This window comes from Stomoxys calcitrans, chromosome 1, assembly GCF_963082655.1.
Source record: "Stomoxys calcitrans chromosome 1, idStoCalc2.1, whole genome shotgun sequence".
Lineage (NCBI taxonomy): Eukaryota > Metazoa > Arthropoda > Insecta > Diptera > Muscidae > Stomoxys > Stomoxys calcitrans.
In genome coordinates, this window is record NC_081552.1 from 176,379,344 (window position 1) to 176,397,120 (window position 17,777).

Here is a 17,777-nt window from a genome sequence, read left to right on the forward strand (position 1 = left end):
TTCATTGATGGAATTTTTTATAGAAAAAGTTCATTGATGAAGTTTTTTATAGAAAAAGTTCATTGATGAACTTTTTTATAGAAAAAGTTCATTGATGAACTTTTTATAGAAAAAGTTCATTGATGAACTTTTTTATAGAAAAAGTTCATTGATGAACTTTTTTATAGAAAAAGTTCATTGATGAACTTTTTTATAGAAAAAGTTCATTGATGAACTTTTTTATAGAAAAAGTTCATTGATGAACTTTTTTATAGAAAAAGTTCATTGATGAACTTTTTTATAGAAAAAGTTCATTGATGAACTTTTTTATAGAAAAAGTTCATTGATGAACTTTTTTATAGAAAAAGTTCATTGATGAACTTTTTTATAGAAAAAGTTCATTGATGAACTATTTTATAGAAAAATTTCATTGATGAACTTTTTTATAGAAAAATTTCATTGATGAACTTTTTTATAGAAAAATTTCATTGATGAACTTTTTTATAGAAAAATCTCATTCATGAACTTTTTTATAGAAAAAGTTCATTGATGATCTTTTTTATAGAAAAATTTCATTGATTAACTTTTTTATAGAAAAAGTTCATTGATGAACTTTTTTATAGAAAAAGTTCATTGATGAACTTTTTTATAGAAAAAGGTCATTGATGAACTTTTTTATAGAAAAAGGTCATTGATGAACTTTTTTATAGAAAAAGTTCATTGATGAACTTTTTTATAGAAAAAGTTCATTGATGAACTTTTTTATAGAAAAGTTCATTGATGAACTTTTTTATAGAAAAAGTTCATTGATGAACTTTTTTATAGAAAAAGTTCATTGATGAACTTTTTTATAGAAAAAGTTCATTGATGAACTTTTTTATAGAAAAAGTTCATTGATGAACTTTTTTATAGAAAAAGTTCATTGATGAACTTTTTTATAGAAAAAGTTCATTGATGAACTTTTTTATAGAAAAAGTTCATTGATGAACTTTTTTATAGAAAAAGTTCATTGATGAACTTTTTTATAGAAAAAGTTCATTGATGAACTTTTTTATAGAAAAAGTTCATTGATGAACTTTTTTATAGAAAAAGTTCATTGATGTACTTTTTTATAGAAAAAGTTCATTGATGAACTTTTTTATAGAAAAAGTTCATTGATGAACTTTTTTATAGAAAAGTTCATTGATGAACTTTTTTATAGAAAAAGTTCATTGATGAACTTTTTTATAGAAAAAGTTCATTGATGAACTTTTTTATAGAAAAAGTTCATTGATGAACTTTTTAATAGAAAAAGTTCATTGATGAACTTTTTTATAGAAAAAGTTCATTGATGAACTTTTTTATAGAAAAAGTTCATTGATGAACTTTTTAATAGAAAAAGTTCATTGATGGAATTTTTTATAGAAAATTTCATTGGTGAACTTTTTTGGTACAAAAAGTTTATAAGTGAACTTTTTTATAAAATAAGTTGATTTGTAAACATTTTTAGAGGTAAAGTTTATTGGTATTTTTTTTTTTAGAAAAAGTTCAGTGTTGGACTTTTTTTATAGAAAACTTTTATTGTTGGCCTTTTTGTTAAAGAAAAGTCTACCGAGATAAAGTCAATTTGTGACAATTTTCTTAGAAAATTTGCTGAACTTTTTAGTTGAAGAAAAAGTTAATTGGTGAACCTTTTCAAATACAAATAATTTTTTTCCTGTTTACAAAAAATTTTATCATTTTTGGCTTTTTAAAAACAAAATCCTAGGACAAATTGCAACAGATCTTGTGATTTTATGCAAAGCACAACCCTTTGCTGTTATTGAAATAGATAGTAACCCACATATCCCACAATTTACTTGATGTTCTAGTTGAGTGTTAAAACTCAATTTAAATGTTTCTTCCCACGCCCAAGCAGCAATAAAATAAACATCGCCCCCAAAAAATGTTTCATGTTTTAGTGAATATCCTCCTTACAGACATTAGATATCTGTTTGGTGTTGACACATACAAGCAATTTTGCACTAAGTTAAAAAAAAAAAATTATATATATATCCTTAAGGATATGACTCTTAGCACTGCCACGCCAACATGTCACTAGCAGCAAGTGATTCACAAAAAGCCAAAAACTACTATAAATCGTCTATGTCTCATTTAGGGTTTATAGCCGAAATCAAATAAAATAGAAAAGAAAAAAAGCTAAACCAAACACTATAACTTGGAAGACATTTGAGTTAAACCTCCACGTATCGCTATAGCGCAGTTGGTCGAAATCATCCATGCCCCCAAGTATACTTGTAAAAAATTTTTTTTTGCTACTACCATTGTGGTTCTCTCATACAAGTGAAACTCTCAGAGGAGTAAAATCTACCCTGTAGTCATTGTAAATCAAAATTCCCAAGAAAATGCATCAACATGAAATGAAAAAAAAAGAAAAGAAAAGTAAAACAAGCAACAACAACACAACAAAGAAAACTTAAAAGACAAGACAAAGACCATGACTAGGACGAAGACGAAGACGAGGACTAGAACCATGCACGATTATGATGGCAATGGTCATAATCATAATCGCCACCAAAGTGAAGATGAAGACGCTGGGGTGTTGATAATAATCCTCTGTACAGGATAACTCATACAATATTTTGTAGTGTGTGCATAGTAAGTTTGTGTGTAAATAGTAAGTTTCCTCCCCCTTAAAAGCCATTCAAGCATTGTACATGAATTCAGCTAACATGCATTCCTTTCCCAACCAAATAACCAGGCCATACAAGCAGCCGACCAACATTCATGTGCCCTAACGCTCTGTTCTCCATGCCTGCCTTTATCAGCATAGAACAAACCTTGTCCAAAGGCATTTCCAATTATCCTTCATCTATGCCGACCAAAGTATTTTTTAGGCCTCTTTTCCTCCTCCACCATTTCCTCTACCTCCTTCTGTGACCCCTTAGGTCACCTTGTTGTTGAAGTAAACCGCAACGCCCACAATGGTTATTTAGTGCATTTCAGCAAACAAAAATGTACATAAAAATTAAACATGCTACAGGAAGCCGAACAGATAAAACGGCATTAAAAATTGCTACTCTGGGCTTTATGCTTCAGTTGCATTCAAGATAAGATGAGATACAATTATTGCCCGAGAGGAAAGTTTAACAAAAATGTTTTGAAATTGAAAAAAGGCTTTAAAAGATGCAAAGTTTCTACCACTTCATTCCTTTTCATTGAAAGGTATGTCCTGCAGTCATGCTAACTAAGCAATGGTTATACACTCAAAAATTATTTGTTTACAAGTTTTTTTTTGCCTTTTGAGGCGAAGATCATTTAAATTTTACAATTTGCGTTTGTTTATCTTTCGAGACAAGCTCAATGATCGGAGTTTTTTTCGTCAGAGCCCGGCCGTGATTCGAACCAGGGCACACGTAGCTAGAGAGAGAGCCGTTGACGTTGTCTAGCGTTCGAGGCCATGGGTACAACTTCCAAAATATGCACAAAATCATGTGTATGCCATGGGAGTAGTGTAATTGTTTAGACAACAAAACTGCCATTACACGAACACATGCATAGGGATGGGAACAGCTAGAAGACAGAGTTGTCGATGGTGGGTAATGTGGTATTTATATCATAGTTGCGCTTTCGCAATAAATACGATATAAGTGCAACATATGTGGAGGCCCCTGAAGTCTTCACAAATAATATGGCCGATGAGTTATTCTAACGAGATTACGAAACGCGTCCCATAGTCTCTGGCAAAAAAATTTAATTCAGACTCGAAAGAGAAACAAACGAATAATTTATTTAGTTAGTATGTTTCTACAATATTTGCGCAGAAATATAAATTTATGTAATAAGACGAACTTTACACGCTTTTACTTGTTCTGCCTTGTTTATGACCTCTATTACGATACCAAGCTATTCTTAAGCCCAATAAAATGGTATTTATTTTGTTTTTTTGAGAATGCGATGATAACCTGCCGATTGCATACTTTTGAAAAACGTATGTATTCTTGCTGTTATATCCAGCATTGGGGTCATTGATTGTGTTTTCTCAATGCAGTGAGGAAACAGCACAATGTCTTGCCACGATATGCAGAGGCATTAACCAAAGCATTGCATTTTGTGCACCAGATGATAGTGTTCTCGGTGCGGCTGTGATAGACGGACTAGCCATCATATAGATCCGAATAAATATAGAACAGATGTTTGAAGTTCATGCACAGACCATTTTTGGAGTATGTTACAACCGTAGTATACTGAAGACCATTGCCAGCGTGGTGGCTTCATATCGACGGTTTTAAGCTCAGTCCATTATATTTATTTTATTTCGTTCCTGTATAGAGAGCTTTGTGATGAATGTCCCAACGAGTATTGTAAAACTTCCCCTTTCATCACAATGCCTAGTTAAAAATTCTCTACTTTTTATATATTCCTTAATCCTCTTCCATTCTGTAACCCTAAGTTAGTTAAATTCAGGTATAATATCATAGTTGCGCTTTCGCAATAAATACGATATAAGTGCAACATATGTGGAGGCCCCTGAAGTCTTCACAAATAATATGGCCGATGAGTTATTCTAACGAGATTACGAAACGCGTCCCATAGTCTCTGGCAAAAAAATTTAATTCAGACTCGAAAGAGAAACAAACGAATAATTTATTTAGTTAGTATGTTTCTACAATATTTGCGCAGAAATATAAATTTATGTAATAAGACGAACTTTACACGCTTTTACTTGTTCTGCCTTGTTTATGACCTCTATTACGATACCAAGCTATTCTTAAGCCCAATAAAATGGTATTTATTTTGTTTTTTTGAGAATGCGATGATAACCTGCCGATTGCATACTTTTGAAAAACGTATGTATTCTTGCTGTTATATCCAGCATTGGGGTCATTGATTGTGTTTTCTCAATGCAGTGAGGAAACAGCACAATGTCTTGCCACGATATGCAGAGGCATTAACCAAAGCATTGCATTTTGTGCACCAGATGATAGTGTTCTCGGTGCGGCTGTGATAGACGGACTAGCCATCATATAGATCCGAATAAATATAGATCAGATGTTTGAAGTTCATGCACAGACCATTTTTGGAGTATGTTACAACCGTAGTATACTGAAGACCATTGCCAGCGTGGTGGCTTCATATCGACGGTTTTAAGCTCAGTCCATTATATTTATTTTATTTCGTTCCTGTATAGAGAGCTTTGTGATGAATGTCCCAACGAGTATTGTAAAACTTCCCCTTTCATCACAATGCCTAGTTAAAAATTCTCTACTTTTTATATATTCCTTAATCCTCTTCCATTCTGTAACCCTAAGTTAGTTAAATTCAGGTATAATATCCGATCCCAAACTGTGGAAACGCTGAGTGGGGGTAAAATCTAGGCAATTAAATAGGTCTAATGTCTCTTGATCCTCTTCACATGCCCTATATACACGCTGGACGCATACGAATATATCCTGAATAGGTGCACCTAGCCTGCTTTAGATTCTCTCTTATTATCTGCTTCGTCTTGGACGGGTGTTTATCCCCCTCAAAGGATTTTTGTTGACCTTGCGACATAACATGGTATTAATTCGGATTGTACCGTGCCCATGATCTTAACTCCGGTCGCGTTTTTCAAGTTTATTGTTGTTCTTTCATTTTTCCACATTCCATAATGGCTCGACAGCCAAATGAAGTAAACTTTGTAATATATGCTGGGTCGTCTCAACATTCAGAGTCGTTCTAGCCATGTCCGTCCGACCGTCTGTCGAAATTACTATAGTGGTCGAATACGCAAAGCTAGCCGCTTGAAATTTCGCACAGATACTTCTTACTGATGTAGGTCATTGCGGATTACAAATGGGTCGAATCGGTTTAGATTTAGATATAGACTCCATATAAACCAATCACCCGATTTTACTTCTTAAGCCACTAGATGCCTCAATTTTCATCCGATTTGGCTGCAATTTGGAACAAGGACTTGAGTTATGATTTGGTTTCCAACATCTATCCGATTCGGTCTATAAACAGATATAGACTCCATATAAACCGATCCTCGGATGTGACTTTTTGATCCCGTAGAAGCCTCGATTTTCATCCGATTGGAAGTTATGACTTCCAACATCCGTACCTCATATGATCTGAATCGGTCTATAAACAGATATAGCTTCTATATAAACTGACCCCGAATTTGACTTCTTGAACCCTTATAAACATCAATTTTTAACCGATTTGGCTGAAATTTGGAACAAGGACTTGAGATATTTCCAACAACCATGCCAAGTATGATCCGAATCAGTCTTTAAATAGTTATAACCCCATATAAACCGATCCGCGGATTTCACTTCCTCAGCCCTAAGAAGCCTGAATTTTCGCCTCTTCCATGGTGATGGGTACCCAAGATTTGGACCGGCCGAACTAAACACGCTTTTACTTGTTAAAAACTGAAGGGTCATTAACTTCCCCAGCTCCCTTCAATAGTCATTTGCCTATCCGTGGGCACATTCACTGACGTAGGTCTTGTTTTAACAATATATCAGTTCATGCATTTAGTGTTCGCTTGGATCTAGTCGGCTTAAGGGACAGTGTTATGATCAGCTATATTAGACTCCCTCTCTACATCTACAATGTATTCTCCCTCCCCCCAATTTTGAGACATCCGTGTGGCAATAGCTCCTAGGCGACCTTTGTGCTAGGGTTGCTTCCATCTATTTCTAAGTCCTTGGAATTTGAGTTCACACTCGACGTCAGATGTCGTTTGAGAAATGCGGTCTAAAACTTCTACCGTACCCACCCGTTCCCATATGGTCACATTGATTAGGTTTGGTAAGATTGAGAAAAGGCTAAGAATTTAAATTTACCCATGCCACAATGGGCATACTTCTAATCCAGCACTCGGCTTATTGTGGGCTCTAAATAGTGCAAAAGAAGGTAGGTTAGCTTAGGTATGAGTGGCAGTCTATTTCCAAACAGACTCATTTAGACAATTTCAGTCCTCAGCTACCGGGGCGACCTTAACATTAGTTTGAGGTTACAAAAGTAGCCTCAAACAAATATTTTGCAGGAAGTCCAGGTTCTTCATTTTCCCTTGTATATCTTCAAGTCGGGACAGGCCTGATATCGCATCCTCAGCTAGATTTCGGAATCTGTTATCAACAGCTATGTTAGCCGTACAGTGGAAGAGAAAATGCTTCATGCATAGGTGCAGCAATAGCTCTTACGATACCGAGAGCCATACTGATCTTCTTCTGACCTTCCCTCAGTATAAGCATCGTATTGTAACGACATCGCCCAGCCCTTATCGCCTGAAAGCATTCGCTTTCACCATGATTATTGACGGCAGCCTTCTAGCCATTACGTTTACCCTTCTTCCTTATAGCCCGGTGCCCAAAATGCTGAGAGAAGGCCTTACATCTGTTTGTAATAACCTAAGGCCGTCCTTATCCTATGGCAGCCGGATGTACGTACCGAGTTGACCTGAAGAAATGATTCATCTGCAAGGGCTGCCGCCTCAGTGAACGTATTCGTTCTTTTTTCGTCATGGGAGAGGCACATCCCGGAGTGCGTTCTCTACACGCTTCTGATCCCTGCTGCGGTTGAAAAGAACACCTGTTCAGATTGCCAGAACTGCCTCCTTCATCGTTAGACGTCTTTGAGGTGTAACCGGCCCATGGAGTGAGAACATTTCCGATCTTGCTCTTGCCTCATGTTACTACAGGAATATGTTGCAAGATGCTGTGCGAATATAGACAGCAGTGGTTCACAAGCGTCGTCGGACTCCCCCCAACCTCTTCCGTGGCTAAGTTTATAGGTCCGACAGGAGTGGCCTACTGTCTGGCCATAATCGGCATTCTCACTTAGGTAAAAACCAGTGGGCCATATCTTTGGCAAAACAGATTGAAGGCACCACGTTTTACACGGTGAATGAGGATGCCCCCCATCGATTTACCGACTACCCGACTTCATAACATCTGAACGCCGAACGTTTATCAATCAAAAGGAGGTCGAATGGATTGGCTTCAGAGAATACACCTATCGCCGTATCAGCGAACTGACACCCCTGTCCTGAGAAGGAATACCGACATCATTATCGCAGCAGCCGCTTGTTTTATACCAGCCGAACGAATACCCCAAGTGCTGCCCAATTTCCCGGCGAAGACAATGGTACTAGCAAACATAAGCGTAATTTGTGGCTGGAACACTTGGAGCAATGTAACTAAGGTACCGATTTAGGCAAGCTTTGGCCTAATGTTAAGTAAATCCCGGACCCAGGTTGCTCTATCGTCAATCTATAGTGCATCCCGAGACTGACTAAGCTAGGAGGAGAGCCATTCGTCGTATGCGTGGTCTCTCCGACGAAGGATATCTATCACAATTTAACGTGGACGAAATTACAAGCGCCAAGTCAACAAAGGCATTAGTCCCCGACGGAATCTCTACACTGATGCTGAAGAAACTGCATCAACCTGGAGTGGTAGATGCATATAGTACCCGATGTCTGGAAAATGGGCAGAGTGTTGGCGCTACCGAAGCTTGGAAAGGCCACGAGTAAGGGCGAGTCGTACAGACCGATCTCCCTTTTCTCACTAGTAGCCAAGACGCCCAAGCCTCGTTGATGAATTTCCATTCGTCGAACATCAGCATGGATTTCGAAGACTGCAGAGCACAACAACTGCTTTGCATTACCGTGGCTTCAATCAGACAAGGCCATGTGATAGGACGGTCCTCGTGGCACTGGACCTATCGAAGGCATTCGACACGGTCAGCCAGGCCTGAAACTCTGGATCGCGAATTATTTGTGTGGTCGCCATTCATTTGTGAAATTTAGGGATAAGAAGTCGAAGCACCGTAAAGTGAAATAGGAAGTTCCCCAAGGCGGAGTGATATCTCCTGCACTATTTAACCTCTACCTATCCTCCATTCCACCCCCTCCAGACGGCATAAAGATCGTATCATAATCGGACGATTGTACGAGCATGGCATCAGGCGCCCTATCCATTGTTGACATTTGCGGTCTACGTCAACGAGCTTGCCTCATATTTCGCTGCAAGAGATCTGAAGATATCTGCCACCAAATCTTCAGCCACATTGTTCACTACAAATTCGCTTAAGATATATAATGTGAAGGTCGATGGTAAAAGGATTCCGACCATCAAGTGTCCCAAAATACTTGGCGTCATATTTGTCAGCTTACACATTCTCCCCACGTGCCACAGCAATTTGCGATAAAGTCAAAAGTAGAAATAAGATTCTCAAGTCACTTGCCGGCAGCACTTGAGGTGCTGGCACAGAAACCTTGCGCTAAGTCTGCGGTAAGTTATGCAGCGCCAGTGTGGCCTCGTCAGCTCTGTGACACGAAGTGCAATAATACTCAAATTTGTCAGAATGTCGCCCTTCAATTGCGGCGGGCTATCTCCTCAGTTCTCATGTGGACCATCTCCTTCAGGAGACAAAGAACCTACCCGTACGAAGACATAACTACAATACATTCTGTCCATACAATACCTTCTGGATTGTTATCGCAGGGACCATCCAAATCATCATCTTGTGGATAGGAATCCAATGCCCAGAGCCTTAAGGTAGATCCACATGATATAGAGCGCTAGGTTCAGCACTACAAGAAAGAACCTCTAAATCAAACGGCATATCAAGCTGGTGCATACAACATTAATGCAGACACAATAGCAGATGCGGTGAATAGCTGCCGTCCGAATAGGGTCCTTGAAAAACGATCGCCTGCCATTGCACCTGAAGAATTTCTTCCTCCCCCGGCAAACCAGAGTTATTCTAGCTTAATTACGATCCGGCAGATGCAGCCGCCTCAATTCCTACAGAACAAGGATTATTTCTAACGTGCAAGATTCATGTCCCGATTGTGACCAGCGGCCACACGACACACGCCACCTGTTAACCTGTCCAGCCAGACCCACTCGACTCAGACCCAGATCCCTTTGGACGCACCCCATCTCAGTCGCAGAGTTCCTGGATCTGGATACTTAACTCGACATACAGCTAAGCCAGAATAGGATTACTATGTAGAACTTAATTATGTAGACGGAACTTATCACTAACCGCATTTACTCTGTTTTTTGCTAAAGCTGCAGTGTAACGTTTGTTCAGGGTTGCGATGGTTGGAATTTCGGATCTATTATTCTAAATCCGAAAAAGTACCTACCTATCAGGAGGTGACGAAATAAGCCTTTTACTCCAATCAGTAATTCATAGATTAATTTTGTTTTTTTATTTTTAAAGATTAATTTTCTATGATAAGAATACAAAATAGGCAAGGCATAATGGTAATACAAATCTTATAAAAATGTTTTTATCCCAAAGTTGTTGTTTTTTCTTCGAGTGTATAATCAAACAACCAAATCTTCTCCCCCTGCATGGAGAGCATTTGTTAGCTATTCAGGACAACCTTTCAATTAGTTTTTCTTTCTTGGCTTTTATCTATGGCATTTGTAAGAAAACTGGAAAAATAGTTTGTTAATATCTTTTCCTATAAAGAACTATTTCAGCGTAAAAATTCTTGTTCATCTGTAGCCTGAGCACTATAACTTCACAAGATATGAATGTAACTCAGCTATATAATGCTATAGAAAGCAAAATAAATTCCAAGCATTTTTGTTGTGTCTCCATTTGTGTTTCACTTAAGCTCCCTGCCAGGCATTGGGTGCAGCTGGACGCTGTTCAAAAAAAAATATGAAAAGGATATGCAAAATAGATTGAATTTTATTTATGTTTCTTGTGTACTTCTCCATTGAAATGTCACAAAAACGATCGAATCTCGGGCGAACCTCGCTGACATCTGCTGAAAGGAATGAAACAGAAAAAATTTCTGTGGCAGGCAAATGACTTTTAACAACCACATTGAGTTGTGTACAAACTTAAAAGACACACCAAAAGGACCGTACAAAAGTCGACGTTGGAAAAAAACGAAAATATGAAAATAAACAAAACTTGTTATATATGGACCTTTTTTTTTGGTAAAACTAATTTTTCAAACTTTTTTGTTATTGTCCTTTTTCTGTGCGTGTGTGCGTTTCTGTATGTCTGTCTGACTTCATGGACGTCTATATGGGTGTTTGTGCTTAAAACTAGGAATTATCATTGGAAAATTTACGACAAAAAATTCAAGTCATGTATTTAAAAATAACTTGCACAGATACTCATATATACATGCATGTCCTTGCGTGTACATCTCGTATCCATCTACACAGAAAGTGGCAAGCACAACTAACTAACACACATCAAAAAAAAAAATCGCCACTGCGGCCCATTTTGTAGGTTTTGACTAAGGATAGTGTGACGGTCTCGGTGGATGCAGTGGTTTACTATCGCGTTTCGAATGCGACAGTTTCTATAGCGAACGTGGAGAATGCTCACCACTCGACACGATTATTGGCACAGACTACTCTACGAAACACAATGGGAACTCGGCATTTGCATGAGATACTAAGCGAACGAGTATCTATATCTGGTTCAATGCAGGTAAGCATAACTCTACACCACTACAACCACTAAACAACAAAAAAACACAACTACAACTACACTCATCATTAGCACCCTGAAACTCCCACCGTATGTATCCTACACAAACACATTACGGTAGTTCTTTAGTACCCGATTCCTAATGTGCACATGTGTTTATGTTCACACCTCATATTCCCCTTTTGAAAAAAAAACCAAAAGTACCAGTAGAGCTTTCTATTCCTTCAAAGTCCAATTAAAAACACCTGTGTTCCTAGCTCCATTCCAAAATACTCATGAAAAATAAAACCTTAAAACTACATACCCCTATCTAATAAATAAAATTTTAATATCTTTAAGACGTAGAATATGTGTCATTACCATTTTATTGTCATAACTGAGCACAGTGGTTGCAAGCTAAACAAAAAATGAACAAATATGTTTAAATCAGTTTTTTTTGTTCTTTTTTTATTTAATGATTTATTTGCTCTACTTTAATAATAAAGTTATCAAAGCACCGAGAGCTTACCATTAAAGGATAACTAAAAGAAATAACTAAACGACGAAAAGTTTAATTTGTAGCCAAGATATTGGATTTATTGTTAACCCTATGCACCACGTCGTGTACCAATCAAATTTTTAGCAGATTTTATACCCACCACCAAAGAATGGGAGGTATACTATCAAATCATTCTATTTGTAACACTACGAAATAATGATCTGCGATCCCATAAAGTGTATATATTATTGATCGTCTTTGCACCCTGAGTTGATCTATCCGTGTTCGTCCATCTGTCGAAATCACGATAGCGTTGAAGCGCGTAAAGCTAGCCGCTTCAAATTTTGGAAAGATACTTGTTATTGATGTAGGCATTGCACACATCTGTTCAGATTTGGCACAAGGACTTCTGTTATGACTTCCAACATTGGTGGCAAGTATGGTCCGAATCGATCTATTAACTGATATAGCCCCCATTTAAGCCGATCCTCGGATTTGAACTTTGAGTACACTGATATTTGGCACACAGACTTCCGTTATGATTTCCAGTGTAATTTGAATCGGTCTATAAACTGATTAGCCACCATATAAACCGATCCAACTTGGCCTAAATTTGTCATAGAAACTTTTTTTATGACTTCCAATATCCGTGCCAGTATGCAAGCATTCATAAAAACCGATCCCTGGATTTGGCTTCTTCAGCCCCTAGGAGCGTCAGTTTTCAATATCCAATATCTCATATAAACCGATCCCTGGATTTGACTTTTCAATCCCTGGAAGCCCCAATTAATACGCGATTTGATTGAATACAAAATAATTCAAATACAAATACAAATCCAAGGTTGTGGCTACCTCAGATTCGGCCCCGTCGAATTCGAAACATTTTCACTTGTTTAAGTTCCATCTGGCCAGGCAGGGCTGCGGAGTCGAGTAATTTTGACTCGACACCGACTCCAAGCGCTTTGATTGTTTAAATTTTTAAATTTTGTTTTTTTAATTGAAAAATCACTAAACGATTTTAAAGATCAAAATAAAGATCGCAGACAGACAAACCAAACGAACCGGCCCGTCGTTGCGCTATAGGTCAGTGCGGCCTTCGCACAAAAAAGCGCTAGCTCCGCTAGCGATGAAGCTCCCTCAAGGACTACGCGAGTCGTTTGTTCCAAGACCCGACGTTCGCCTTTAGCCGCCCCTAACCTGGGAATAGACGATGATGTGTGCCATTGGTTATATGAAGACACAAATAACTCGCCTTGTCATCTAGAGTATCATTGGCACTCAGTATTTAATTAAGAGCCAGTGCTGCCTAACTGCTCACTGAGACTCTCCTCTCGAAATCGCTGACTGCCCGCGGTCGCATTGCAGCTACTCCACATCAAAACGAAGCTTCCACTATCCGCAACATGTGGACGCACACGGTAGCTTTCAGCTAAGCTTCCCGATACCACACAAGTCGGAGCTCAAAGTTGCAGCCTGAGTGGTGATCATAGCTATTCCGTGTCGGGATTACTATAACAGAAATCTCACTCCTAAGCATTTTGAGAACATTTTTTGTTTGGCTTTTTTGAGCTATAAAAATGCCGATATTCGAAAGCACCTTATATGGCGGGAAAATTTTTTAACCAGTTTCATTCGTCTACTTTACCTGCTGTTCAATACTCAGACGGATTCAAAGGATGGCTAATGCTGGATATTGTGACTAGACAAATTGCTGCGACCACTGCTGTGAGTTTGAGGGAGCTTTTTCCTTGGACATGCAACGATGGATAATGTGTTGTATTTGATACAATGTTCGATGTTCTAGGCAGTGGGGATAGCATATGGTCTGAGCCGCTTTTTGATAAAAAGTACTGTACCACAATACAGAATATCCCAAGTAATAGAAGTAACATTGATGGATGGTTATAAACTAGACGACGAGGTGGGCTTTGGCGTGTACTCTGAAGAACTTGGACTGATCATGTCGAGAACGTTAGCCGGCCACTGCAGGTGTATCAAGCGAAATGTCATGACGACGATTGGCATAGATATCTTCTCACACAGCCAATTAAACCCTGAAGAACGTATTTCTGATTTCAAAAACTGCCTTCGGCTCTCGTTGAGAGATCTGCGAATAGTTCAAAATTCACCTGGATGCCGGGTCACAGATATCCCAGGGAATTGTAGTGCAGACGAGCATGCGAGACAAGGAACTGCCTTTCTCATTGGAGGGGAACTGGAATCTGTGGAAATGCCTCTTGCGATATATAAGTTACATGTATCACGGAACCAAGGCCAACAAATTACCACAATATAAGTCTGATGGAAGGCTGTAACATGGCATGTACGCTAAGTTTCAGGATCAGGCCTGAAGGGTAACGAACTACAAATGGTCACAAGGTGCAGGTTTTAAGTACTCCAAAATTATATGTTCCAATGTAGACTTGAAGAGGTGTACCGCTTTGTTGTCGCTGGCTACAACAGGCGTCTCAGTCATTGTGTCCGTCATGGCAGGTCACTGTCTGATTGAAAAACATGCAGACTGTCTGAAGGCTGCAATAACAACTTTTGCAGAAGTTGTGAGGGCATCGAAGAAGAAGAGACTATAGAATATGCTATGCTATGTGTATGTCCCGCACTGGCAGTCAGAAGAAATTCCACTTTAGGTTCTCATTTCTTTAAGAACTTGTCTGATTTAGCGTATATAACCATTCGCAGGTTTTTGGTCTTTTTGAAGCAATCTGGATGGTTCACCGGTAGGTCCAAGAAGCCATCTTACTCTTCCTGTTCCTGCGGTCTGATGGTAGACTGTAACTTAAAACTAACCTAACCTAAGCAAGCGGCAGATCATATATATTCTTGATCGTCGTAAAAATCTAAGACGATTTGGCCATGTCCGTCCGTCTGTCTGTTGAAATTACGCTACAGGCTTGAAAAATAGAGATAATTAGATGAAACTTTGAAGATGAGCCTTATCGGACTATATCTTGATATAGATCCCATCTTGATCGATCTTCCGATTTAAGGTCTAAGGCTCATTAAAGTCACGCTTATTATTTGATTTTGCTGAAATTTGGCACAATATGTTGCATTAGGCTCCTCGACATTCGTACCGAGTATGGTCGGGATCGGGCTATATTTGTATAGACCTGCCATATAGACCGATCTCTCGCTTTAAGGTCTAGAGCCTATTAAGGCGCATTTATTATCTGATTGCGCTGAATTTTGGTATATTGAACTATGTTTAGGATTTTGATTTATATGGCAGCTATATGTTTAGGATATAGCTGCCATATAGACGGATCTGACGATTTAAGGTCTATGGCCCATAAAAGCCACATTTATTATCCGATTTCGCTAAAATTTGGAACAGTGAGTTATGTTAGGCCACTCGACATCCTTCTTAAATTTGGCCAAATTTGGATATAGCTGCCATATAGACCGATATCTCGGTTTAAGGTCTTGGGCCCATTAAAGGTTCATTTATTGTCCGATTTCGCCGAAATATGGGACAGTGAGTTGTGTTAGACCCTTCGACATCCTTGTTCAATCGGTCCAGATTTGGATATAGCTGCCATATAGACCGATCTCGCGGTTTAGGGTCTTGAGCCCATAAAAGGAGCATATATTATTCGATTGCACTGAAATTTGGTATAATGACCTATATTAGGATTTTCGACATCCGTGTCCCATATGGTTCAGATCAGTCTATATTTGGATATAGTTGCCATATATACCGATCTCCCGATTTATGGCCGATTTCGCTGAAATTTGGCACAGTGTGCTGTGTTAGACCCTTCGACATCTGCGTTCAATATTACCCCCATCGGTCTATATTTGGATAAAGCAGCCATCTCCCTATAGGCCCTTAACCTTATTATCCGATTGCCATGAAATTTTGGATAGTGACCTATGTAAGGATTTTCGACATCCTTGACCTATATGGTTCAAATCGGCCAATTTTTTTATATAGCTGCCATGCATACCAATACTCTATTTCACTTATTTGCATTTTTCTCCAGATTATGGCTAAAGGTGGTTAACATGTATACCCTAAGTGGTGGGTATTCTAAGTTCGGGGCGGCCGAGCTTAATGCAATTTTACTTCTCATATAATAGATATCATTGCTATATACTACGCAACAGTGCTATATTTAATATTTTGATAAAACCTGTCGGTGGGTATATAATTTTTACATGCTACACCACTACTGAGAGACAGGGTATCATAACTAAGGGCATTTATTTGTAACATCCAGAAGGAAGAGAGATAGACGCATTGACAAGTATACCGATCGATTCAAAACCACGTTCTGATTCGATCTAGTGCCCGTCTGTCTGTCTGTCCATCAGTTTGTCTGCCTGTCTGTCCATATTAAATTGTAATAAAAGTAAAGATCGCTATTTTTCATTCGATCATCTGATAATTTGCACAGACTACTTTTTTGGGATAGAGGCGAAGCCTATTGGAATTGAAAACAAGCAAAAGAGTGCTTAGTTCGGTCGGTACATACCAAACTTCTGTCACTCCAGCCAAAAATTAAAGCTTCTAGGAACCGAACAAGGATGATCAAAAAATCGGTTCACATGGAAGCAGTATCAGGTTCTAGACTGATTTGGACCTTATTTGGCACAGTTATTGGAAGTCTTAACAGAACGCTATATGCAAAATTTCAGCCAAATCGGACAAAAATTGCTGGACTCAAGAGTCAAAGCGGGAGATCGGTTTATATGTGGGTTATGTCTGGTTATGAACCGATAAGAACCGTACTTGGCACATTTGTTAGAAGTCATAACAGAACACTACATGCAAAATTTTAGCCAAATCGGACAAAAATTTAAGATTCCAGGGACTCAAGAAATCAAATCGGTTTATATGGGAGCTAACCAGGTTATATACTGATTTAAACCGTACTTGGCACTGTTCTTGAGAGTCATCGACGTTAATAAATCTTCGGGCCCAGACCGTATCATATTGCTTCAGATTTGTATATAGCTCCCATATAATATATGTATCGCCCGATGTTCACTTCTAGGGCCATTGCAAGTGCAATGTTTAACCATTAAAATTTTGCACAAGGACTTCCTCTATGACCCTCAAGTTATGTAGGAAGTTGATTAGAATTCGGTTTAGGTTTGAAAATGGCTCCCATATATATGTTCGTCCTATTTTGACTTATATTGCAATAATTTGGTCATTTCTTATGTGACCCTTACTAAACTTGTTACAAAAAATTCTCTTATAACTCCGTAGAGTACTGGCGATTTACATAAAAATCGGTTGAAATTTAGATATAACTTTCGTATATATACGTTTCACCTATTTTTCATTTCTAGAGCCTTTGCAAAACATTTATTAACCCATCTTCTCAAAATTGTGCACAATGTCTTCTTCTATGGCTTTCACTATCTACAATATATGGAATTGATCGAAATCGGTTAATGTAGTTTCCAGATATATCTTCGATTTTGAGTTATAGTGCAATAATGTGGTCATTTTTTAATCGTTCCTTATGAAATTTGACAAAGCACTCTCATGTGACTTTCAATATTTGTAGTGAATTGTATTTAAATAGGTTCAGATTTCGAAATTTAAATTTTGCACAGATTTTCCCGAAACTTTGTCCGAATTGATTTATTACCCAACTTATCATCTATGTCGTGGTCCTTCAAATTCGGTTTAAATAAGGCGTTCATAAACTAAAATTAACAAATTTACACCCATAGGTTAGGTGTAGGGTATTATACAGTGTTTTATTTAAATTTTTGTTTTATTGTTGTGTATATATTTTGTATATATCATATTTTCGATTTCTATACATTTCAGTTTATATTCCCATTTCTGTTTCATGTTTGCAACCACTATGCCCATGCCAAAGTGACATTGACATTT

At 38.1% G+C, this 17,777-nt stretch overlaps 1 protein-coding gene across 7 annotated transcripts in view; it reads left to right on the forward strand.

Moving 5' to 3' along the window:
* LOC106093416 (band 7 protein AGAP004871) overlaps positions 1–17,777 on the forward strand; it is a 302,264-nt gene that overhangs the window by 249,005 nt on the left and 35,482 nt on the right. For all 7 annotated transcript variants that reach the window (XM_059369381.1, XM_059369276.1, XM_059369238.1 and 4 more), the window contains one exon: positions 11,224–11,427. In XM_059369381.1, the coding sequence (XP_059225364.1) occupies positions 11,224–11,427 (204 nt within the window). The remainder of the gene's footprint in view (positions 1–11,223; positions 11,428–17,777) is intronic.